Source organism: Microcaecilia unicolor, chromosome 3, assembly GCF_901765095.1.
Source record: "Microcaecilia unicolor chromosome 3, aMicUni1.1, whole genome shotgun sequence".
Taxonomy (NCBI): domain Eukaryota; kingdom Metazoa; phylum Chordata; class Amphibia; order Gymnophiona; family Siphonopidae; genus Microcaecilia; species Microcaecilia unicolor.
Window position 1 is genome coordinate 80043581 of NC_044033.1, and position 26298 is coordinate 80069878.

The 26298-nt window shown below is 49.6% G+C and overlaps 1 protein-coding gene across 1 annotated transcript in view; it reads right to left on the reverse strand.

Annotated features, from left to right (window-relative positions):
• Positions 1-26298, reverse strand: part of LOC115465558 (serine/threonine-protein kinase MRCK alpha-like) — an 806479-nt gene that overhangs the window by 72263 nt on the left and 707918 nt on the right. Inside the window, 1 exon segment of the mRNA XM_030196108.1 lies at positions 8232-8355. Within this exon segment, the coding sequence (XP_030051968.1) occupies positions 8232-8355 (124 nt within the window).

Below are 26298 nucleotides of genomic sequence, written 5' to 3' on the forward strand. Positions count from 1 at the left end.
GGTCAAGTGTATGTCCTTTAAAATGCGTTGCTTGGGTGTTGGACCAGTTAAATTCCCATGATTGGAAAAAATCCTTACATTCTTGTGCATTATTTGCATTAGGATCTTCTAGGTGCAGTTAGATACACAGGTATTCGAAATGAAGTCCATGAAGTGTGGTCGGCAATCTTGCCACTTGCCTGGTGGTCTATAAAACAGAACAATGTTTAAATGGTCTAACAAAGTAACGTGGTTAATTCTAAGTGATGCAATTTCTAGTTGTGGTGATATGGATTCAGCTGTGGTTGTTACGGTGAAATAGGATTTATAGATCAGCGCAATTCCCCCTCCTCTCTTTCCGTTTCTTGTCCAATGGGTAATTTTGTAATCTGGGGGGCTCAGATCTAGTATAATGGGGTCATTGTGATCATGAATCCAGGTTTCACTGATGAGTAATAGATCAAGGTTGTCATCAATAATCCAGTCTGTTATTGTTGCAGCTTTATTGACAGCGGATCTAGCATTAATGTATCCTATTTGAATTGTTTGATAAGGACCAGTTGGGTTTGGGATTGTGATGATTCTCTTTAGTTGTCTGTTTTCTTGTGTTGTGGGTTTATTATGTCCATTTTTTCCTTTATTTTGATTATGTTTGTGTAAAGTGGTATCTCCATTATTCTGGTTGTTGTTGTAGTTTTGGCGTTGTGTGTTGTGTTTAGATGGTCTGTTGATTATGTATATTGTGGGAATGTTATTTGTTTCCGAGAGGGGAGTGGTTAGCGTGAGGTGGATTATGGAGAGTGAATAGATAATAAGGAAAATTTTGGTGGTGTTCATTTTGATGTTGTTTCGTTAGTGTTGTTAAGTAGACTAGGAATTTGTTGTAGTATTGGTTCTTGATTCGATTGAATGAGGTATCTTTCCAGTTTGGTAGAGTTAGACGGATTTCAGTTGGAGGAGAACTTCAGACTTAAGCATGTGATTCAAGTTAGAAGCTGGAGGACTCACTGACCTGGAAGTGTATGGTAGTCGATGATCATCCGTGGTGGGTTCTTAGAGCTGTGAAGCTGCAGTATCTTGAGGTAATTGTTGGCATACCAGGGAACACTGAGGCCATTTTCTGTCTAAGTTACTGGATTTTGAGTAATTATAGCTGGTTTACTCACAGTTAGGTATTTATGTCTTCTAGATAGATTCTATCTACACTGCATCTAACTTAAGTGTGTGTTGTGTATTTAGACTTCACTGAAAAGTTGCAAGATTCTTTACAAAGCATCCAGAGGTTAAAAGATAATGTCCTCACAATATGTACTGGCTGTATTACAGGGAAGCATGTTAAACAAGATCAATATCCATATGAGAAGACTTGCTTTCTTAATTTCCAGCTTTTTAAAATCACAAATAAACAACGAACTTCATATCATATCTTATGCTATGAGTTGATCTTGTTGGGCACTGGATGGACCGTACAAGTCTTTGTCTGCTGTCATCTACTTTGTTACTATGATATGTAACTTACTGTAGATAGCTGAAATCGAGAGTGCTGTACTGATTCTGGGTCACTAAGAGGCTTACGAGCCTTTCTGTTGATGTTTCTGTTGTTTATAAATATAAATTGCACTGAACCCTGGAAAGGGGATATTCGTGGTATGCAAGAATTGATTTGATTCTTTTGTACATTATTTTTATGTAGGGTTTTTTTTCCAGGTTTTTTTTGTCAGCCTGGAGATTCAATAGGCAATATCTGGCCAATGACAATGTGCTAAGGTTCGATGGGATTTTGAGCAAATTTTATAAAAAAAAATTCAGGGGCATTTTGATTGACCCTATGAGAAGGCTTTTGAATGACTTAAGGGCACTTTATTACCTGAGGGCTGCAATTTCAGAGTTGCTGAAGGAAGGGAGAGATAAAATGAACTGTGGCTAAGATAGACCTATATCCCTGCTCAGTGTGGACATCAAGATTTTAACAAAAGTTTTAGTGGAAAGATTGTCTCAGTGCCTCACACAGGTGGTTGGTGGGAATCAGGCTGGACTCATATCAGGTAGACAGGCTGGGGACAATATAAAAAGGATTTTTAATTTGACACAGGTGGTCCAAAAGAGCGGACAGTCCTCCATGCTTCTAACAGGGTGGATTGGGATTTTATGCTGCAAGAATTTGTGAAGATGGGACTAGGACCAAACTTCATCATGTGGGTAGCTAGTTTATACTCACAGTCAGAAGCATGCGTGAAAGTTAATGGCTCCTATTTGCAGGCCTTCCAATCAAGAAGAAGGATGCCCTCTTTCACCTTTGCTGTTTACTCTTACAATACTCTTACAATGCAGCCACATTGATTTGGGGAATGTAGCTGAATTCAAGATTCATTGTTTGTTTATTAATTTGATATACCGCCTCTTTCAAGTGTGAGTCAAGGTGGTTTACATACAATTGTACGGGTACTTGCACTGTCCCTAATGGGATTAATGCTAAGGATCTCTGTCTTAGCAAAATGTATCTGCCTGAGCTGGTAGTAGCAGTTCTGACGGGGAGTTTTCCATTTTGATGAGCTCAGGATTTACTTAAGTAACTGGAAGTGCAGATCCCTAAACACTGGGCTATTTTCCACAAACTGAACTACCTGCCATAATTGCAAGAGCTAGCCACTGTTTTAAGAAGATGGTAGGGAGGAAATCTGTCTTGATTTGGGTTCACTGACATCATCAGGGTGATGATCCTGGCAAAATGGGGGAGCCTCAGCAGGCATTAAGTTAGAAGCAAAGGGAAAATTTGCTTTTTAGAGGGGGCTGAAAGTGGGCCAAGAGTAGCCAAATTAGAGAATGACACGGGAATGGGAATCCGTGGTAACCGAAGGGACGGAAGAAGAACCTGCGGGGATGGGGCAGGGACAAGGACAGAGCCTGCAGGGACAAGACGTGGACAAACTTTGTCCCCGTGTCATTCTCTACGTTGAAGGCTATGCATTTATGTTCAAGTGACACAGACGACATTTAGATTTTTTTTTTTGAACAAGTAAAAATGCTGGCCAAAACTGGCAAAATTTGCATGGTGGATCCGGTGCATTCCTTCTATTATTATTATTAGCATTTGTATAGTGCTACCAGACGCACGCAGCGCTGAACACCTGACACAGAGAGACAGTCCCTGCTCAATAGAGCTTACAATCTAAAAAATACAGACAGACAAGACAATTAAGGGTGAGGGAAGTGCTGGATGAGAAGGAACAAGGGGAGGGCAATTGAGTAGTGGCTAGGAGCCAAAAGCAGTGGTGAACAGGTGAGTTTTCAGCATAGATTTGAAAACAGGTAGAGATGGAGCTAGACATACAGGCTCAGGAAGTCTATTCCAGGCATAAGGTGCCGCAAGGGAAAAGGAATGAAGTCTGGAGTTAGCAGTGGAGAAGGAGGACGACAAGAGAGATTTGTCCAGTGAGCGGAGTTCATGGGGAGGAATGTAGGGAGAGATGAGAGTGGAGAGGTAATAGGGGGCTGCAGAATGGATGCATTTAAAGGTCAGTAAGAGAAGTTTGAACTGTATGTGGAAGCGGACAGGGAGCCAGTGAAGTGACTTGAGGAGTGGGCTAGTGTGGGTATAACGATTTTGGCGGAAAATAAGTCGTGCTGCAGAATTTTGGACAGACTGGAGAGGAGAGAGATGGCTGAGTGGAAGACCAGTGAGAAGCAAATTGCAATAATCCAAGCGAGAGGTGACAAGGGTTTGGATAAGGGTTCTGGTAGCGTATTCAGAAAGGAAGGGGCGAATTTTGCTAATGTTGTAGATAAAGAAACGACAGGTTTGGGCGATCTGTTGAATATGTGCAGAGAAGAGAGAGGAATCAAAAATGACTCCAAGGTTACGACCCGAGGAGACAGGGAGGATGTGAGAGCCATTAACGGAGATAGAGAATGGGGGAAGAGCCGAAGTGGGTTTAGGGGGAAAAATGAGAAGTTCAGTTTTAGTCATGTTTAGCTTCAAATGGCGTTGAGACATCCAAGCAGCAATGTCAGACAAGCAGGATGAAATTTTGTCCTGGATTACAGTTGAGATTTCAGGGGTGGAGATGTAGATCTGAGAGTCATCTGCATAAAGATGGTATTGAAAGCCATGGGATGAAATCAGGGTACCAAGAGAAGAGATATAGATGGAGAAAAGGAGGGGTCCAAGGACAGAACCCTGTGGGACACCAACTGAATGCGGGATGGAAGTTGAAGAGGAACCGCCAGAGTGAACACTGAAAGTGCGAAGTGAGAGGTAGGATGAGAACCAGGAAAGAACAGAGTCCTGGAATCCAATCGAGGATAGCGTATCTAGGAGTATGGTGTGGTCAACAGTGTCAAAAGCAGCAGATAGGTCAAGAAGGATAAGGATAGAATAGAGACCTCTGGATTTAGCCAGCAGCAGATCATTAGAAACTTTGGTAAGTGCAGTTTCAGTAGAGTGAAGAGGGCGGAAACCAGATTGGAGTGGGTCAAGAACAGGTTGAGAAGAAAGGAAGTCAAGACAATGGCAGTGCACGACGCGTTCAAGTAATTTGGAGAGGAAAAGAAGAAAGGAGATGGGGCGATAGTTGGAGGGACAGGTAGGGTCAAGTGAGGGTTTTTTTAAAGAGTGGAGTGACAAGGCCGTAGGAACAGTTGCAGTGAAGAGTGAGAGATTAAGGATGTGACAGACGACAGGGATGATAGTAGGAGAGATAGTGTTAAGTAGATAAGTTTGGGATGGGATCAGATGAACAGGTAGTACATTTGGAGGAGGAAAGAAGGGCAGTTTCCTCAGTAGAAACTTCAGAGAAGGAGGAAAAAGAAGGAGAGGAAGGAGAGTAGGGGGTGTGGACTAAGGGAAAGAGAGGTGGGGAGGGTTTGGATGAGAATTCAAGGTTAATCTTACAGATTTTATCATGGAAGTGCTCAGCAAGGGTCTGAGGAGAATGAGAAGGGGGAATTGGTGAAGGAGGCACCTTGAGAAGAGAGTTCAGTGTGGCGAAGAGAAGTCGAGGGTTAGAGCCAAGGGAATTTGTCAATTGGGTGAAGTATCTTCTGAGAAGAGATTTTCTCTTGCAGGAAGGACTACTAGTAATCATTTTTATAGTGCTACTAGACGTATGCAGCGATGTACAATTGAACATGAAGAGACAGTCCCTGCTCAACAAAGCTTACAATCTAATTAGGACAAACAAGAGAAAAGGGAATATTAAAGTGAGGATGATAAAATAAGGGTTCCGAACAAGTGAATAAGGGTTAGGAGTTAAAAGCAGTACAGTAAAAGACTCGACATGGCCGTATTTCGGCAGACTGGCCTGCCTCAGGAGTCATCCACAAAGTATTCTTGTTTGGGATAGAAAAAGAAAAGCTGCCAAACTGTGCCTCACAATACTAAAAAAAAAAAAGTGCTACTCTGGACCAATGTGAAAACGTCTCCCAGTGCTTTTTTTGTGCCGGTACACAACGGTACGGTGTACCGGCACCTTTATTCAGAGGTCCAGCGATTCTCCTCCCTCCCCTCTCCCATGGCCAGCGATTCTCCTTCCTCCCCTGCCCTCCCCGCTTCCATGTCAAACTTCCACTCACTCTAAAAACAAAGTCGCAGGCAGTGGTGAACTGGTGGGCGGCGCTAGTAAAAGCAGCAAGCTCGACTCCGTCGTCCTACGCTTCCCTGCTGCCCTTTCTGCGTCCCGTCTTCCTCTGATGACATTTCCTTTCCACGAGGGTGGGCGGGACGCTGAGAGGGCAGAAGGGAAGCGAAGGACGACGGAGTCGAGCTTGCTGCTTTTACTAGTGCCGCCCACCAGTTCACCACTGCCTGCGACTTCGTTTTTACAGTGAGTGGAAGTTTGACATGGGAGCGGGGAGGGCAGGGGAGGGAGGAGAATCGCTGGCCATGGGAGAGGGGAGGGAGGAGAATCGTTGGCTATGGGAGAGGGGAGGGAGGAGAATCGCTGGCCATGGGAGAGGGGATGGCAGGGGAGGGAGGAGAATCGCTGGCCATGGGAGAGGGGATGGCAGGGGAGGGAGGAGAATCGCTGGCCATGGGAGAGGGGAGGGAGGGGAATCACTGGACATGGGAGAGGGGAGGGCAGGGGAGGGAGGAGAATCGCTGGACATGGATGGATGGCAGGGGGGACGAGGGTCCTGGACATGGCTGGATGGCAGGGGGGGCAGGAGGGTCACTGGACATGGGTGGATGGCAGGGGGGATAGGGAGGTTGCTGGACATAGGTGGATGGCAGGGGCACAGGAGGGTCGCTGGACATGGATGGATGGAGGGGAGGGCAGGGAAGAGGAGGGCTGCTAGACATGGGTGGATGGAGGAGAGGGAAGGGAGAGAGAAGACATGCTGGACATGGATGGAGGCGAGGGAAGAGTGAGGAAGGAGATGAGATGAAGGAAAAGGAAGAGAGGAGAAAAACTGCACATGGATGTAGAAAATAGGCAGAAGCTGGATCCACTGGACAGTCAAGTCTGCGGAGGACCCAGCTTTTACTTACGGATGTAGGGCAAGAAATGAAGAAGAAAGGCGGAAAGTAAAGAAATAAATGGAAAGGAAGCCCTGGAAACGAAGTTAAGAGGACAGAAAGCAGCAGAATCAGATACGGAGCCATCATGATCAGAAACACAAAGTCACCAGACAACAAAGGTAGAAAAAAAATCATTTAATTTTCATTTTAGTGTATGGAATATGTCCAATTTGAAAATTTACATCTGCTGTCTTATTTTGCACTGGGTATACTGGAGCTGTAACAGCTTACAGAAATGATTTATAATGAAAACAAATCACGTTATTTTTTTCTCCTATACTAGTATATTTTCAATGATGTCTGTTTATATGCGCTATGGCTGGTATAAGGGGTGTGGCTATAATAGGGGTGGAGTCTTATGTGGTGACTCCGCCCATAATGAGTACCGGCACCTTTTTTTCTACAAAAAAAGCACTGACGTCTCCTATCCTAAAAGTATTGTGAGGCACAGTTTGACAGCTTTTCTCTTTCCCACCCAAACAAGAGTATTTCGTGGATTACTCTTGAGACTCCTAAGGCAGGCCAGTCGGCCAAAACACAGTTGTGTCGAGTCTTTTAAGTTTTACAATAAACCTTTAGACACAGAGCTTTGTCAAGATATTTCCTTGAGTCATCTTCGCTGTTTCCTGAGTACTTGGGGTTGATCACTTTTAATCAGTTTATCATCGAGGAAAAGTTCATAACCTTTGGGGACCTGAGGGAGAAATATGCACTGTAGGCTGGGATCTTTTTCTCTGTTTTGCAAGGACAGTATTTGCATTAAAAGAGAGCACTGCAATTTGAGGTGGACGGATATATTAAGAACAGATGTGTTTCAGAGGAAATCAAATGGTGTTATAACACGGTATTATACCTTTGCTAAGGAAGTTGGGTTTAAGAAATACAGGTATATGAAGGTATGAGAGCGAGATGTTGGCAGGGAGCTGGGGAAAAGCAGAGGCTGTTGATTTTTGAGCAAGCTGGTAAGGCCTTAGTTTTGACTTTATTAACAGAAAATTGCTATAAAGTACTATATTAATGGTACCTGACTCCCACCCAGCTTCAAGCCATGTTTTCCAATAACTCTGTTATACGTTGGAGGAAGTGCCCTGAGAAGGGATCATTCCTCCAGATATGGTGGGAATGCCCCAAAATAAAAACCTTTGGGGGAAAACATCATTCAGAACAGAGAGAGTACACTAGGATGGAAACTAACTTAGTTTGTAGAAATAATTATAAGCATGGAAATTGATCTCTGCCTTATGTGGCTTAGTGTGACTTAGCAGCTCACTGGCACCAGGTGGACAGCCCCCTCCCCCATGAGTGCATGGATGGGCAGATTGCATCATTTAGTGCTGTTGAAAAAGCTTACAACCATTCAGCAGGACAGCAATTTGAAGGAAGAATGCAGCCTTTGTTGAAGTATGCAGAAATGTAGTATGGCAAATGGTATAAGTTGGGAGGGACAGGAGTGGGATTCTTTGGTTGTGGACCTTACATTACTATGAACTGTGGACATCTGAATCATCCAGAAGTGCAGGAACCAGAACATAATGAGAAGTAGCTGAGGGAGGGTGGGGAGTAAAGAGAGGAATTTCTCAGTAAATATACTGTGATTCTGGTATTAATATGATTTGTTCTGTGATGCTGCAACAGATGGTGAAAATAAAATTATTTAAAAAAAATCCCAAACCTTGCATGCTGGTTATCTATTCTAGGAGCAATCATCTCTCTAGGAACAAAGGGCACTGCTCACCTCCTCTGCTGCATCCTCTCCTCCTCTGGTACTCGGAATGAGTAGCGGCGTTTATTGTTCATGTTTCTCACCATCTGTTTCCGGCTATTGTCTGAAGTCTCAGGAACTACCAGCTCATCTCCCTCTGGGAAACAAAGAGTTAGAAGAAGCCAATACTCTTCTGCAATCTTTGTGAAGTTACCAAGAGAAAACTAGTTAAGAACCAGGAATCTGTTCTGTCAAAATTATTAATTTTTTTCCACGAGATATTATTTGAAACTGATACCCACTGTCAGAAACAAGAATTAATTTTTTTAAATTATGAAATGTTTATTGAAAAACCACAAAATACAAAGTAACAGTGTTTACAATAAACTAGGTGGTACAAGTACAGGCCCAATCCCAAAACACCCACCCACCCATTCATCCAGGCACTCAAACAAAAACCCAAAGGATACACTGTGTTGTTTCTTCATGGTGATCCTTGGAGAAACTTAAGAATAACCCCACGCACCACCCCCTCCATTCCCCAACCCTCCCAGTGCTCCAGTTCATTATTTTAGCAAAAAACTATGTGCTCTATGAGGAATTCCATCCTTAATCGGAGACCACACTTGTTGAAATGTCCTCCAGACTATCGGGGACCCCTTTTTGACATCCAAGCATTCCCATTGCATCAGCTGAAAAACTCCATTATGCCATTCCATCAGGGAAGGTAGAAGTGGCTGTTTCCATTTCTGAAGAATACACTTTTGCACCATACATTTAATGGACTCCCTCCCCACTTGAAAACCCTGAATCTCTGCATCCTCTCTCAGCTTAATTAACAAAGGTTCTAATACTAGAATAAATAGTAAGGGGGATAGGGAACACCCTTGCCTCGTCCCTCTACCCAAGGAGAAAAAATTAGAAAGAAGCCCACTGACCCTAATAGCTGATGCAGGATTATGGTATAACAGTTTAAGCATCTCAAAAAAGGGACCCCCCCCCCCAACCCATACCTGTCCAGAAGCTGAAACAAGTAAGACCACACAATCAAAAGCCTTTTGGGCATCTAACCTTACTAATGACGCAGGGATCCCTCGCATGCCACAATGACCCATTACTGCCAAGGTTTGTCGCACATTCCAAACAGTCTGCCTGTTTTGGATTAACCCCACCAGATAGGGTATGATACATACCTGTAGCAGTTGTTCTCCGAGGACAGCAGGCTGATTGTTCTCACGACTGGGTGACGTCCGCGGCAGCCCCCACCAACCGGAAGAAGCTTCGCGGGACGGTCGGCACGCAGGACACGCCCACCGCGCATGCGCGGCCGTCTTCCCGCCCGTGCGCGACCGCTCCCGCCAGTTGAATGACAAGCAATAAAGTATGAAACACAACTCCAAAGGGGAGGAGGGAGGGTAGGTGAGAACAATCAGCCTGCTGTCCTCGGAGAACAACTGCTACAGGTATGTATCATACCCTTTCTCCGAGGACAAGCAGGCTGCTTGTTCTCACGACTGGGGTATCCCTAGCTCTCAGGCTCACTCAAAACAATAACCCAGGTCAATTGAACCTCGCAACGGCGAGGGTACAACAGAAATTGACCTACGAAGAACAACTAACTGAGAGTGCAGCCTGACCAGAATAAATTCGGGTCCTGGAGGGTGGAGTTGGATTTACACCCCAAACAGATTCTGCAGCACCGACTGCCCGAACCGACTGTCGCGTCGGGTATCCTGCTGGAGGCAGTAATGAGATGTGAATGTGTGGACAGATGACCACGTCGCAGCCTTGCAGATCTCTTCAATAGTGGCTGACTTCAAGTGGGCCACCGACGCTGCCATGGCTCTGACACTATGAGCCGTGACATGACCCTCAAGAGTCAGCCCAGCCTGGGCGTAAGTGAAGGAAATGCAATCTGCTAGCCAATTAGAGATGGTGCGTTTCCCGACAGCGACCCCTAGCCTGTTAGGGTCGAAGGAAATAAACAATTGGGCGGACTGTCTGTTGGGCTGTGTCCGCTCCAAGTAGAAGGCCAATGCTCTCTTGCAGTCCAATGTGTGCAACTGACGTTCAGCAGGGCGGGTATGCGGCCTGGGGAAGAATGTTGGCAAGACAATTGACTGGTTAAGATGGAACTCCGACACCACCTTCGGCAGGAACTTTGGGTGGGTGCGGAGCACTACTCTGTTGTGATGAAATTTGGTATATGGAGCATGAGCTACCAGGGCTTGAAGCTCACTGACCCTACGAGCTGAAGTAACTGCCACCAAGAAAATGACCTTCCAGGTCAAGTACTTCAGATGGCAGGTATTCAGTGGCTCAAAAGGAGGTTTCATCAGCTGGGTGAGGACGACGTTGAGATCCCATGACACAGTAGGAGGCTTGATAGGGGGCTTTGACAAAAGCAAACCTCTCATGAATCGAACGACTAAAGGCTCTCCAGAGATGGCTTTACCTTCCACACGATAATGGTAAGCACTAATCGCACTAAGGTGATTCCTTACTGAGTTGGTCTTGAGGCCAGACTCCGATAAGTGCAGAAGGTATTCAAGCAGGTTCTGTGCAGGGCAAGAACGAGGTTCTAGGGCCTTGCTCTCACACCAGACGACAAACCTCCTCCACTTGAAAAAGTAACTCTTTTTAGTGGAATCCTTCCTAGAGGCAAGCAAGACCCGGGAGACACCCTCAGACAGACCCAACGCAGCGAAGTCTACGCCCTCAACATCCAGGCCGTGAGAGCCAGGGATTGAAGGTTGGGATGCAGCAACGCTCCGTCGTTCTGCGAAATGAGAGTCGGAAAACACTCCAATCTCCACGGTTCTTCGGAGGACAACTCCAGAAGAAGAGGGAACCAGATCTGACGGGGCCAAAAGGGCGCTATCAGAATCATGGTGCCTCGGTCTTGCTTGAGCTTCAGTAAGGTCTTCCCCACCAAAGGTATGGGAGGATAAGCATACAGGAGGCCGGTCCCCCAATGAAGGAGAAAGGCATCTGACGCTAGCCTGCCGTGTGTCTGAAGTCTGGAACAGAACAGAGGCAGCTTGTGGTTGGTCTGAGAGGCGAAAAGATCCACCGAGGGGGTGCCCCACTCTCGGAAGATCTTGCGTACCACTCTGGAATGGAGCGACCACTCGTGCGGTTGCATGACTCTGCTCAGTCTGTCGGCCAGACTGTTGTTTACGCCTGCCAGGTACGTGGCTTGAAGAAGCATGCTGTGCCGGCATGCCCAGCGCCACATCCCGACGGCTTCCTGACACAGGGGGCGAGATCCGGTGCCCCCCTGCTTGTTGACGTAATACATTGCAACCTGATTGTCTGTCCGAATTTGGATAATTTGGCAGGACAGCCGATCTCTGAAAGCCTTCAGTGCGTTCCAGATCGCTCGGAGCTCCAGGAGGTTGATCTGCAGATCCTTTTCCTGGAGGGACCACATACCCTGGGTGTGAAGCCCATCGACATGGGCTCCCCACCCCAGGCGAGATGCATCCGTTGTCAGCACTTTCGTGGGCTGCGGAATTTGGAATGGACGTCCCAGGGTCAAATTGGTCCGTATGGTCCACCAGAGCAGTGAAGTGCGGCAACTGGTGGAGAGGCGGATGACATCCTCTAGATTCCCGGTGGCTTGGAACCACTGGGAAGCTAGGGTCCATTGAGCAGATCTCATGTGAAGACGAGCCATGGGAGTCACATGAACTGTGGAGGCCATATGACCCAGAAGTCTCAACATCTGCCGAGCCGTGATCTGCTGAGACGCTCTGGTCTGCGAAGCCAGGGCCAAGAGATTGGTGGCCCTCGCTTCGGGAAGGTAGGCCTGAGCCGTCTGGGAAGTCAGCAGCGCTCCTATGAATTCCAGAGACTGAGTAGGCTGGAGATGGGACTTTGGGTAATTTATCACAAACCCCAGCAGCTCCAGAAGTTGAATAGTGCACTGCATGGACCGGAGGGCTCCTGCCTCCGAGGTGTTCTTGACCAGCCAATCGTCGAGATATGGGAACACGTGCACTCCCAGCTTGCGCAGGTAGGCCGCTACCACCACGAGGCACTTTGTAAACACTCGTGGGGCAGAGGCGAGCCCAAAGGGCAGCACACAATACTGAAAGTGCCGTGCGCCCAGGCGGAATCTGAGATACTGTCTGTGAGCTGGCAGTATCGGGATGTGAGTGTATGCGTCCTTTAAATCCAGGGAACATAGCCAATCGTTTTTCTGAATCATTGGCAGAAGGGTGCCCAAGGAAAGCATCCTGAACTTTTCTTTGACCAGGAATTTGTTCAGGCCTCTCAGGTCTAGGATGGGACGCATCCCCCCTGTTTTCTTTTCCACAAGGAAGTACCTGGAATAGAATCCCTGCCCTTCCTGCCCGGGTGGTACGGGCTCGACCGCATTGGCGCTGAGAAGGGCGGAGAGTTCCTCTGCAAGTACCTGCTTGTGATGGGAGCTGAAAGACTGAGCTCCCGGAGGACAATTTGGAGGCAGGGAGGCCAAATTCAGGGCGTATCCGCACCGCACTATTTGGAGAACCCACTGGTCGGAGGTTATGAGAGGCCACCTTTGGTGAAAGAATTTTAACCTCCCTCCGACCGGCAGGTCGTCCGGTACGGACACTTGTAGGGCGGCTATGTTCCCGTGGATCCAGTCAAAAGCCCGTCCCCGGCTTTTGCTGTGGAGGCGCAGGGGGCTGCTTAGGCGCACGCTGTTGACGGGAACGAGCGCGCTGGGGCTGTCCCTGTGCCTGACGAGGCCTTCGGGCCGGCTGGTTGTACCTACGCTTCGCAAAAGAATAGGGTGCAGCCTGCCGGACCCGGGAAAAACGCCCGCCCGTGGGGGCGGGTGCTGAAGGCGCCCGGTGGGAGAGCTTGTCGAGAGCGGTTTCCCGCTGATGCAGTTGGTCAACCATCTGCTCGACCTTCTCACCAAAAATGTTATCCCCCCGGCAAGGGACGTCAGCCAGTCTCTGCTGGGTGCGGTTGTCCAGGTCAGAGGCACGCAGCCATGAGAGCCTGCGCATCACTATACCTTGGGCCGCAGCACGAGATGCCACGTCACAGGTGTCAAAAATCCCCCTGGACAGGAACTTTCTGCACGCCTTCAGCTGCCTGACCACCTCCTGATATGGCCTGGACTGCTCCGGCGGGAGCTTATCGACCAGGTCCGCCAGCTGTTGCACATTGGTCCGCATGTGGATGCTCATATAGAGCAGGTAGGATTGGATGCGGGTCACGAGCATGGAGGATTGGTAGGCCTTCCTCCCAAACGAGTCCAGAGTGCGAGACTCCCGCCCCGGGGGCGCCGAGGCGGTATCCCTCGAACTCCGTGCCCTCTTGAGAGCAGAATCCACGACCGCTGAGTCATGGGGCAACTGGGGCCGCATGAGCTCTGGGTCAGAGTGGATCCTGTACTGGGACTCTGCTTTCTTGGGAATGGTGGGGTTAGTTAATGGTCGCACCCAGTTCCGAAGCAGCGTCTCCTTCAGGACATTGTGCAGCGGTACCGTGGAGGACTCTCTAGGTGGTGATGGATAGTCGAGGACCTCGAGCATCTCGGCCCTCGGCTCTTCCACAGAGACCACGGGGAAGGGAATGCTGATAGACATATCCCGCACAAAGGAGGCAAAGGAGAGACTCTCAGGAGGGGAGAGTTTCCTCTCCGGTGACGGCGTGGGGTCCGAGGGAAGGCCCGTAGACTCCTCTGAGGAGAAATATCTCGGGTCCTCCTCTTCCCCCCACGAGTCCTCATCCTCGGTATCGGACATTAGCTCATGTAGCTGAGTCCGGTACCGGGCCCGGCTCGACGTCGAGGCACCGAGGTCTCGGTGTCGTCGAGCGGTGGACTCCCGCGCCGGCGGGGACGGAGCTCCCTCCATCGACGTCGACGGGGACTCCACCTGCGTGGCGGTCGAGACCGGCACCGCAAGCGGCGGCGGTGTCGACAGCCCCGGCGCCGGGCTAGAGCTCGCCGGCGCCACAGTCATCGGCGTCGGGGGCGCAAGCACCCCCGACGCCGGCACAGCCTGGCGCATCAGCCCTTCCAGGATCCCCGGAAGGATGGCTCTGAGGCACTCGTCCAGGCCCGCTGCCGGGAAAGGCGGTGGGGCCGGTAAGGGTGTCGGTGCCAGAAGCTGCTGGGGGCCAGGAGACGGCACCGAGGTGCCGGAACCCCGACGCGTCGGTACCTCCACCACCGACGGAGATCTCTCCTCTCTGCGATGACGCTTCAGCGTCGACTCCTCTTCAGGGTGCACCGAGGGCTCCCGGTGACGGCGCTTTTTGTCCTTTTTCCGGTGCACGTCACCGGCGCCGGAGGGAATGGAGGAGGAGGAGGTCGATCCCCCTCGGTCTCGAGGTACCGGGTCCGACAGGGTTCGGTCCCGTGGCTCACGAGCTGAGGGAGTGACCGGGGCCGACTGCCCACGCGGCCTCTCAACCCCACTCTCACCGGCGGACCGGCGGGCCGACGGGACCTGTTCTCCTGGGGTCGCTGCCATCGGTGCCGATGTCTCGGGCATCGATACCGGTACCGAAGAACCGGCCTTCGATACCGATGCCGTCGAGGTCGACGTCGAGGGGCCGGCGCAAGTTCCAAAAAGACGGTCCGTAGAACTTGCCTCGCAACCTGAGTCCGTTTCCGGAGACCGAGACACAAAGCACACGACTTGAGATTGTGCTCCGGCCCGAGGCACTGGAGGCACCAAGCGTGGGTGTCGGTCTGCGAGATCGGCCGGCCGCAGCGACCACACTTTTTAAATCCACTCGGGACCTTCGAGGACATCGACGGAAAAATCGCGTCGGCGAAGTCAAAGTCGGCAATGGTGGCTAAAATCACACCACGAAAAAACAAACCGACCGAGCGGCCACTAGGCCGCAACGTGGCGTCCCCGCTAGAAGCGAGGGAAAAGGGGAGCGCGTGCTCCACACGCGCGAAATCCCTTTTTTTTTTTTTTTTTTAAACAATACAAAAGAAAAGAGGAAACCGAACGGGAATCCAAAAGCGACGATCCGCGTAAACGCGGTCGAAAAATCCGGCGGCTGAACAGAGAGAGAGGCAATTGCACAACTCTCTCCAGTCGCGGAAAAAAAGTAACTGGCGGGAGCGGTCGCGCACGGGCGGGAAGACGGCCGCGCATGCGCGGTGGGCGTGTCCTGCGTGCCGACCGTCCCGCGAAGCTTCTTCCGGTTGGTGGGGGCTGCCGCGGACGTCACCCAGTCGTGAGAACAAGCAGCCTGCTTGTCCTCGGAGAATCATATGTACCACCCCTGGGAGAAACTGTGCCAGACATGAAGCTAGAATCTTAGCAAGCAATTTTAATTCAAAATTTATTAGCAAAATTGAGCAATAAGATTCTAATAAGGAGTGATTTTTAACAGGTTTAGGCAACATAACAATTACAGAACGATTTGCTTATTCAGGTAAGGCCTGCTACTTTAGTACTCACCGGAAATAAGCCTTCAAGGCCAGCGAGACCTGATCTTGCAAGAGTTTATAAAACCTGGCCGTAAAGCCATCAGGTCCTAGAGCCTTGGATAGGGACATTTGTTCAAAGGCAGCCAAGATATCGTATGCTGAAATAGGATCCCCCAAGGACTGAACCACCTCCTCCCCAAATTGGTGAAACTCAATGGATGCTAGATAATCCTCAATAGCTTCCCCAGAATGTCTCTACTTTGGTAAAATGATTGAAAATATTTGCTAATGCAATTAAAATATGCTAGCAGTCTGTGATGGTCTCCCCCTCACACACTAAACTTTTATAAAATCTTGGGCCTTGCTATGGCTGGACCAAATGAGCCAATAGCTTACTCATATGATTCCCATACAGCTTATGGCAGTAATATAGGTAAGATCATGTCACTTTCTCATGGATTTTTTTAATTCAAAGCCTTGCAAGTTATCTTGAGCTTCTTTCGTCCCAGTCTGGAGCCACTGAGCTTTACAGGCCTTGATTTGACGCTCCAAATATAACAATTCCCTAGCAGCCTGTTTCCGTTTATGAGCTACATAGGCTATTGCTTCCCCCCAGAAGACTGTTTTAGCAGTTTCCCAAAACAACATTGCATCAATCACGTGCTCAGCATTGTCCTCAACATAATGCTTCCATTTAACCAACAAAAATTCCTTAAAATGTGGGTCTCTATACAAATAAGGGGGAAAGCACCAGCTGAGAACCCCCCTTCCCCTACCTGAAACTTGTGCTGCTCTGCACTTAACTTCGCATGGTCTGAAATGATGAGGAGCCTTATATCACACTGAGACACCGGATCGAACCACCTTGACATTACAAACACATAATCAATATGTGACACAGTAAGGTGAGCTCTAGCAACATAAGTGAAATCATTATCCAGTGGATGAAATACCCGCCAAGCGTCCACAAGATCTAATACCCTGCAAAAGCGCTGCAGCCATAAGCAGACCTAGAACGCCCTGGGAGGGCCAAGCCCGTTCCATCTGAGGATCATAACACCATTAAAGTCTCCCCAAACCACCAGCAGCTTATGTAAATTGGGACTACAGACTTTAACCATATACACTGAGCAACACCAGCTCAGTGCCCTGAATATGCAAATATATAAGCAGGTAACGACTGTGCTATCCTTTTCCATATGTTGCACTGTATAAGGGAGATGCTTGCTAAGCAAAATAGCCACCCCAGCACTATGAGTGGTACCACAGCAAAAAGGACCTTCCCACCCACATCCTAAGTAATTTAAGATGCTCCAACTCAGAGAGATTGGTCTCCTGGAGACAGGCTATATAAGAACATAAGAGTAGACAATGGTCTATCTAGCCCAGTATCCTGTTTTCCAAACAGTGGTCAAGTCAGGTCACAAGTACCTGGCAGAAACCCAATTAGCAGCAATATTCTATGCTACCAATCTCTGGGCAAGCAGTTGCTTCCCCATGTCTGTCTCAATAGCAGCTTCTGTTTCATTTTTAACTCCTGCAAAATTTTGGATTGCTTAATTGGGGAACTAATATCCGCTACATTCCAGGAACCGATATTCGAAGAGGACATTCCCAACTAAAACAATGGATGCTAGACCACCAGCATATCTCACTAAAAAAAAAAATGGAGGCTCAGACACCCAGCCCTCACCCAGCCTCCCAGAAAAAGCACTGACTGACTGAAAATCTTATGCATGAAGGATCCCCTAGCCAAACTACCCACTAGAGCACACATACTCCCCTACCTAACTGCCCCACCCATGTAACAAACACCCCCCCTTCTCAATCATAATTACAAAAACTAACCCCCCCCCCCCACCTTAACCCCTGTAACCCTCTCTTGGTCTCATTATGTATAATGCCCACACCTCTTGAAAAAACCCAAACCCTATTTCATGTCTCTATGACCTCTTCACTTGAGCCCAGTTCCCTATAACATTCCTCACTCCTGCATCAAAACAACCTCCCTGGCAAAGGCTCCACAATGGCATCTCTCCAAACACCTCTTCCAGGGAAAAGTGCAATTTCTACTCATACCACCTAACAACAAGCATTTCAAATAAATAGTATGTGCACAATATAAAACATTGCATGCCTTTCCTACCAACCAAAATAAAGCAGAAACCCAACAAGCCAACAGACCCCTTACAAGCAGTTGCAGTGTCCACTCCTTTCAGCGGACACTACCCTTTCCAAGCTGTTGCCTGTCTAGGTCGGGGGCCAACTTTGTACTCCAAAGGGATTCCCCTGCAGTCACTTGGGAGCTTCACACTCCCTGTCGGGAGCATCTAGTTGGGCCAAAAAAGCTGTTGCATCCTCTAGTTTTTAAAACAGTTTTATTTGGCCCTCGTTATTCACCCAGAGTTTTGTAGGATAAAGTAGAGCAAATCTGATCTTCCGTTCAAACAGCGCCACACACACTGGTGTGAACACCCAGCAATGTGCCTGCGCAGTGGCTGAATAATCCTGAAAGCAAAGGATTTTTATATTTTGGTATGCCAACTGCTTGCTAGCCTGGATGGCACTCATAACTACATGCTTGTGAGCAAAATTAAGCACCTGACAGATGACCGGCCTGGGGCAACCTCCATTGTCCCATTCGATGAGACCTCTACACGTGGAATGATCTGGCCTGGTCTCCCCTGGCAACCAAGTTTCCAAAAAGTCACAGAGCTCACTCTCCCCCCAGTATGGACTCTGGGAGCCAAACCAGGCACAAGTTATTATGGCGCAATCTATTTTCTAAGTTATCTAATTTTTGTTCCAACGCCAGAATGTTTTTTGCAGGGACTCCTGGGTATGCGCCATACTTTGAGTGTGATCCTCCAGAGAGCTTGTACGCTGCTGATGTTGTCAGATCCAATTCAAGAGTGTTGATGCGATCATTGGCCTCCCCCGCCCTGTCACAGATCCTCTGGAGCTTTTTGTCGAGGGCTGCTTCTAGGGTTGCTGTGACCTCCATTACTATCTTGGTAGTCCACTTGGAACTCACAGACAGGCCCCCTGGGCTGGATGCGGGTGCCATGTTGGACGCCATACCAGGTATGTCCCAGTCTTTAGCACCTTTGGTGTTTTGCTGGCTCAGTCCGTTAGTCCACTGGTGCAGCCCATCATGTACAATTGGTTATGGAACCTCAGCGCACAAACATTTTTGGCAAGAGATTCTATATCAGCAGACGTTTAGCAGGTTTTGGGAGGGTTCGCCAGAGTTCAGCTCAGTTGCTGTTGCCCCGAAACATGGTGTCACGTGACTCCACAAGAACTGATTTTTAATTAGCTGATCAATCATATCTTTGTTTTCCAATAATTATGTTTTTATGTGCATTTTTATATGCAGTATGGTGAGATCTGTTCATGTAAAAATATCATGTTTATAACTGTTTCAAAGATATGAATTCATGCCCCTGATGCAGGTGTACGCTGAAACTTGGCCATGCCAGGTAATTTTATTTTCAATAAGGAGAAATTAGGTCTTACCTGCTAATTTTATTTCCTTTAGAACCATCAGACTAGTCTTGAAATTGTGGATTATGTCTGTTGACCAGTGGATAGAAAGAGAGAAGTAAAAAGTCCTATATGCTTTGCCCTAAAGGGTATCATGCAACATGATGTTATCAGTATTTTGAAGACCAAAGCAACAGAACAAATAATTTCTTATTTCAAGTAAATGTCGTACCAAAAGCATACATCTTCAGCCCTGAGAAAATCCCTACAAGAGGAAAACAAGGGGAGAGTAAGAGGAAAAGAACCTGGACTCCTCCAAGTATTCCTCGACATATTTTTCTCACTTGCAGACTACTTTAACTACTGCACCCTGAATTAGTAGCCCAATTGGCCTATTCAGTTCAGAACCTGAAAGGTGTAGGTTCTGAGATACTCGGGAGGGATTCTGGACTGGTCTGATGGGACTAAAGGAAAGAAAATTAGCAGGTAATACCTAATTTCTCTTTCCTTAGTGTATTCACCAGATCAGTCCAGAACCTGTGGGAGGCAGCAAAGCAGTGTGTCCCTGATAGGTAGGATCTCAAAAACTGCTCAAGTGCAGAATATGCATGCGCTTCAACCTTTACCTACAAAAAAAAACATGCAAATGCAAGAAGAAATATTGATATGAAACTGTATAGACATATTGGAAGCTCTGATGTGAACTGCATCTGTGACAGAGGAACATGCTTGGGAACAAGTTAGGAAATTTCAGAAGAAGCACTATTAACAGTATATGAAGAAAGGTAAAATTATGTATAATCATACCTGATAATTTTCTTTCCATTAATCATAGCTGATCAATCCATAGACTGGTGGGTTGTGTCCATCTACCAGCAGGTGGAGATAGAGAGCAAACTTTTGCCTCCCTATATGTGGTCATGTGCTGCCGGAAACTCCTCAGTATGTCGATATCAAAGCTCCATCCGCAGGACTCAGCACTTAGAGAATTACACCCACGAAGGGACACTCTGCCCAGCTCACCACCGCCGAAACGGGGGAGGGGAATTAACCCAGCTCATCCCCACACAAGTGGGGGAGGGGAATCTGTCCAGCTCATCCCCGCGGAGCGGGGGAGGGACACCACACCCGCCGATGCGGGGGGATCTGGCTTATCCTGCAACCGCAACCGCGGGAGGAGCTGACTGACCCTAACACCGCCGAAGCGGGAGGGGTACAAAGCTGCCCTACAGCCGCACGAAGCGGGAGGGAGTGCCGGCAGAATTTTAAGTCTCAATCCAGCCCCGTAAAACGGAGGGGAGAGGAATGCAGCAGCTCACTGTAACACAAACTCGTCTTAACTCTTGAAGAATCCAAGTGAAAAACTTGAACACGAAGTCTTTCTGAAGTAACTGAAGACTAAACTTGAACCTGAAATGCAACCAGAATAAAAACAGTACAGATATCTGGGAGGGGCTATGGATTGATCAGCTATGATTAATGGAAAGAAAATTATCAGGTATGATTATACATAATTTTACCTTCCATATCATCAAGCTGATCAATCCATAGACTGGTGGGATGTACCGAAGCAGTACTCACCCAGGGCGGGACATTGAAATCCCTGACCTCAACACTGAAGCTCCAAACCGGGCCTCCGCCCGTGCAGCCACAGTCAAACGGTAATGCTTGGAGAATGTATGAGCCGAAGCCCAAGTTGCCGCCTTGCATATCTCTTCCAAGGAGACGGACCCGGCCTCTGCCATCGAGGCCGCCTGAGCTCTAGTGGAGTGAGCCTTCAGCTGGATAGGCGGCACCTTCCCCGCGGCCACATAAGCCGCTGCAATGGCTTCCTTGACCCATCTTGCCACTGTAGGCTTAGCAGCCTGCAGACCCTTACGAGGACCTGCAAACAGGACAAACAGATGATCCGATTTCCGGAAATCATTGGTCACTTCCAAGTATCTGATGATGACTCGTCTCACATCCAGATATTTAAGAGCAGAGTACTCCTCTGGGTAGTCCTCCCTACGAAAGGAAGGGAGACAGAGCTGCTGATTCACATGGAAGCGAGAAACAATCTTGGGCAGGAAGGAAGGCACTGTGCGAATAGTCACTCCTGCCTCAGTGAACTGCAGAAAGGCTCTCGACATGAGAGCGCCTGGAGCTCGGAAACTCTTCTGGCTGAAGTGATAGCCACCAAAAAGACTGCTTTCAACGTCAGGTCTTTCAGAGATGCCCTCGACAAGGGTTCAAAAGGCGGCTTCTGCAATGCTCTTAGTACCAGGTTGAGATTCCACGCAGGCACCACTGAGTGCAGAGGAGGGCGCAGGTGATTAACTCCCTTGAGAAAGCGCACCACATCTGGCTGCGAAGCCAGGGAAGCACCCTTCAGGCGGCCCCTGAAGCAAGCCAGAGCCGCTACCTGGACTTTAAGGGAACTGAGCGACAGGCCTTTCTCCAGACCTTCTTGCAGGAACGCCAACACTGAAGCAATTGGAGCAGTGAAGGGAGAAAGTGAGCCTGCTTCACACCACGCTGCAAAGATACGCCAAACCCTGGCGTAAGCAGTAGAAGTAGAGCGCTTCCTCGCTCTCAGCATAGTGGCGATGACCTTGTCTGAGAAGCCCTTCTTCCTCAGACGCTGCCGCTCAATAGCCAGGCCGTAAGACCAAAGGGGGAGGGATCCTCCATCACCACGGGACCCTGATGTAACAGGCCCTGCTCCACTGGCAGCCGCAGAGGATCGTCGACTGAGAGCCTGATCAAGTCCGCATACCAGGGACGCCTGGGCCAATCCGGACCCACCAGGATTACCCTGCCGGGATGCTTTGCCACCCGGTCTAGCACCCTGCCCAACATGGGCCAGGGCGGGAACACATAGAGAAGCTCTTGTGTCGGCCACTGTTGGAGAAGAGCATCTACTCCCAGGGATCGAGGGTCCCGTCCTCTGCTGAAAAAGCGCGGCACTTGGCAATTGGCCGATGACGCCATCAGATCTAGGCTCGGCTGGCCCCAGCGCTTCGTGATGTCCAAGAACGCCTGAGCAGATAGCTGCCACTCTCCGGGCTCCAAGGTATGGCGACTGAGAAAGTCCGCCTTGACATTCATGACTCCGGCAATGTGGGCCGCTGAAAGCTGCTCCAGGTTCGCTTCCGCCCACTGGCAAAGATTCATAGCCTCCTTGGCTAGAGGGCGCTCTTGGTACCTCCCTGGCGGTTGACATAGGCCACAGCCGTGGCATTGTCCGACAGTACCCGTACAGGCTTCAACACCAGTACCGGGATGAACTCCAAAAGCGCCAACCGAATGGCTCTGAGTTCCAGGAGGTTGATAGACCACTTTGCCTCTGCAGGAGACCAGAGCCCCTGCGCTGTCCTTCCCAAGCAGTGGGCTCCCCAGCCCGACAACGAGGCGTCCGTCGTGACGACAATCCACTCTGGGGTCACCAGAGGCATTCCCGCAGACAACTTGTCTGTCTGCATCCACCAGCTCAGCGCCTTGCGCACTGCTGGGTCCAAGGGAAGGCGCACAGCATAATCCTCCGACATCGGAGTCCAGCGCTGCAACAGAGAGTGTTGTAGTGGTCTCATAAGAGCCCTGGCCCAGGGCACTACTTCCATCGTGGCCGTCATAGAGCCCAACAGCTGCACATAGTCCCAAGCCCGAAGAGGAGAGGCTACTCGGAACTGGTCCACCTGAGCCTGAAGTTTGACAATCCGATTGTCTGGCAGGAACACTCTGCCCACTTGGGTGTCGAATCGAACTCCCAGATACTCCAGGGACTGAGTCGGGCGCAGCTGGCTCTTCTCCCAGTTGATGATCCACCCCAGGGAGCTCAAAAGAGCAACCACCCGGTTCACAGCTTTGCCGCACTCTGCATAAGAGGGGGCTCGGATCAACCAGTCGTCCAGATAAGGATGGACTTGTACTCCTTCCTTTCGTAGGAAGGCCGCGATGACCACCATTACTTTGGAAAAGGTCCGCGGAGCAGTAGCCAACCCGAAAGGGAGGGCTCTGAACTGGAAGTGTCGTCCCAGGACTGCAAAACGCAGAAAGCGTTGATGAGGAGGCCAGATGGGAATATGCAGGTACGCTTCCTTGATGTCCAAGGATGCCAGGAACTCTCCTGCCTTCACTGCCGCTATAACAGAGCAGAGAGTCTCCATGCGAAAATGCCGCACCTTCAAGGCCCGATTGACCCCTTTGAGGTCGAGGATAGGCCGGACAGAACCTCCTTTCTTTGGTACCACAAAGTAAATGGAGTAACGTCCTTTGCCAAGCTGACCTTCTGGCACCGGAACGACCGCGCCCAGGCGGATCAGATTGTCCAAGGTCTGCTGCACTGCCACAGCTTTGACCGGAGACTTGCAGGGAGAGAGTACAAACCCGTCTTTTAAGGGTCGGCAGAACTCTAGTTTGTAGCCGTCTCTGATGACTTCCAGCACCCACGCGTCTGAAGTTATTGTGGTCCACTCGCCCAGAAACGAGGACAGCCGTCCTCCAATCTGCACTGGGGCGTGGACCAAGACCCCGTCATTGGGTACGAGACCCTGGGGGAGGACCGGAGGGAGCACCTCCGGGACGGCGGTCTCTGCGAAAGGAATGCTGCTTGGGGGAGAAATTCCTCTTGAAGGAAGAGGGGGCAGAGGAACCCGACTTGCCCGGGCGGTACCGACGGGCTTCCTGCAACTGTCCTCTGGAGGTACTGGGACGAGTACTAGCCCGAGCCCTGACCTCTGGTAATTTCTTGCCCTTAGACGTGCCGAGATCGGTCACGATTTTGTCCAGCTCGACCCCAAAGAGCAGCTTGCCTTTAAAAGGCAACCTAGCCAGGCGGGAATTAGAGGCGTGGTCAGCAGACCAATGTTTCAGCCAAAGCCACCGCCGCGCAGAGATTGTCTGAGCCATGCCTTTCGCTGAGGCCCTCAAGACATCATACAGCAAGTCTGCCAAATAGGCTAAGCCCGATTCCAGGGCCGGCCAATCAGCCCTCAAGGAATGATCCGAGGGGGAAGCCCGCTGCACCATAGTCAGGCACGCCCTGGCCACATAGGAGCCGCAAACTGAGGCCTGCAAACTTAAAGCAGCCGCCTCAAAGGACGACCTTAAGGCCGCCTCCAATCTTCTGTCTTGGGCGTCCTTTAGGGCCGTGCCACCTTCCACCGGCAACGCCGTTTTCTTAGTCACCGCAGTGATTAAAGAATCCACGGTAGGCCACAGATAGGCTTCACGTTCACTCACAGCCAAAGGATAGAGGCGGGACATAGCCCTAGCCACTTTAAGGCTCGCTTCTGGGACATCCCATTGAGCCGAAATTAAGGTGTGCATGGCATCATGCACGTGGAAGGTTCTAGGCGGGCGCTTCGTCCCCAGCATAATGGCAGAGCCAACAGGGGCTGAGGGAGAGACGTCCTCCGGAGAGGAAATCTTCAAAGTGTCCATGGCCTGTAACAACAGGTTGGCAAATCCTCTGAGCTAAAAAGCCGCGCTGCAGAGGGGTCATCCGCTCCATCCGAGCGGGGGAACCGTCTCCTCCAAGGAATCCGCAAAGGACCGTTGGGAGACCTCAGACACGCTGCCCTCATCTACATCGGAGGAGACAAATTCCTCCAAGGCCTGGGAATCAACCCGAGGGCGTTTACCTCTGGGAACCTCAACCTCTTTACCAGACGAGGGAGCAGGGGCAGCGTTGTGCATGAGGAAGGCCTGATGCAGCAGCAAAACAAACTCGGGGGAGAAACCCCCCAGACTGTGCACTTCCGCAGCCTGGGCAACAGCCCTAGATGCACCCTCAACCGGCGCTAGCAATAGCGGGGGAGAGACATGCTGCGCATCCAAAATGGCGTCCGGCGCGAAACTCCGCGAAGGAGCCGCGCGGGAAGAACGGCTCTTAACTTTAGCCGCTTCTGTGCCGTCGCCCAAATTAAGGGCGTTCATGGCATTAATGTCTCCAACCTCAAGGGCGGCCCAAGAAGAAGCCGTCCGAGCCGCGTGGCCGGCCAAGATGGCGGAGGCGAGGAGCGGGGGATGGGCGTTTATGGCGGGAAAAACCGCCACGCCGGAGGAAGGACCGGGACATTCATCGGTCACGAAACTGTCACCCAACAAGGGCGAATCAGGCTTTAAGACCCCCGCATCCCCTCTAGAAGCGCTCAAGCGACCCGGGGAGCGACCCTTTGCGCCCTCGCCCTCCGACGCCATATGCCACGAGGAGAAGAATCGGGGAACCCCCTGCCCGCTATAAAAAGGTAAAAATTACCTGCTGTCCGCTCCGAGTTGTAACGACCTGGTGTCCCAGTGAGTAGCTGCAATAGACGCTTAAATAAACGTCGAAATAAACGCCTTTAAGGACGTTCAAAATTTTTTTTTTTTTTTTTTTTTAACGGAGCCAGCGGGAGGGGGGAGAAAAGGAGGGACCTGGCACCACCAGGTTTGCACTTGCTCAAAAGAGCCCTCAACCCCAGGCACTCAACAAAACCTAAAAATTAGGCTTGGAGGCCTAGCCAGAGCTGCTGCTGTGTGTGACCACCACCTGCTGAGATAGAGAACATACTGAGGAGTTTCCGGCAGCACATGACCACATATAGGGAGGCAAAAGTTTGCTCTCTATCTCCACCTGCTGGTAGATGGACACAACCCACCAGTCTATGGATTGATCAGCTTGATGATATGGAAGTTTCACATTAATCCATTTGGAAAGAAATATTTTGAATGGAGAAAAAAAAAAGAGGGTTCCTGCATGCAAACAAAATTTTTTAGATATAATTAGGTATCAGGAAGAACCTCTAGAGGTGAGAAGTTTGCTATTACTTTCAACAAGTGCTTAAAAGAGAAGTCACAAACATGCTAAGGAGAAAACGGCACAAGTACAGAAACTCTTGGAAGAATCTGTAAAAGAAAATTCACATGAGGAAGATCAGAGAGACAGAGAAAAACTAGACAAGCGAAAGCAGAGAAGGGTGAAAGATGTACATAAAGAAACTTGCAAGTAAATGGATATGAATTTGTCCTCCATAAATCAAAGATTGTAAGGAAAGATTCAAAGAGTCAGGAAGGGAGATCCTATCAGGTGAATTTTCAAATGAGGACGCCCATCTTCTGACACAAATCGGGATATGGGCATCCTTCTCTCAGGGTCGCCCAAATCAGCATAACGGAAAGCCGATTTTGGGCATCCTCAACTGCCTTCTGTCGTGGGGACGATCAAAATTCATGGGGGCATGTCGGCATAGT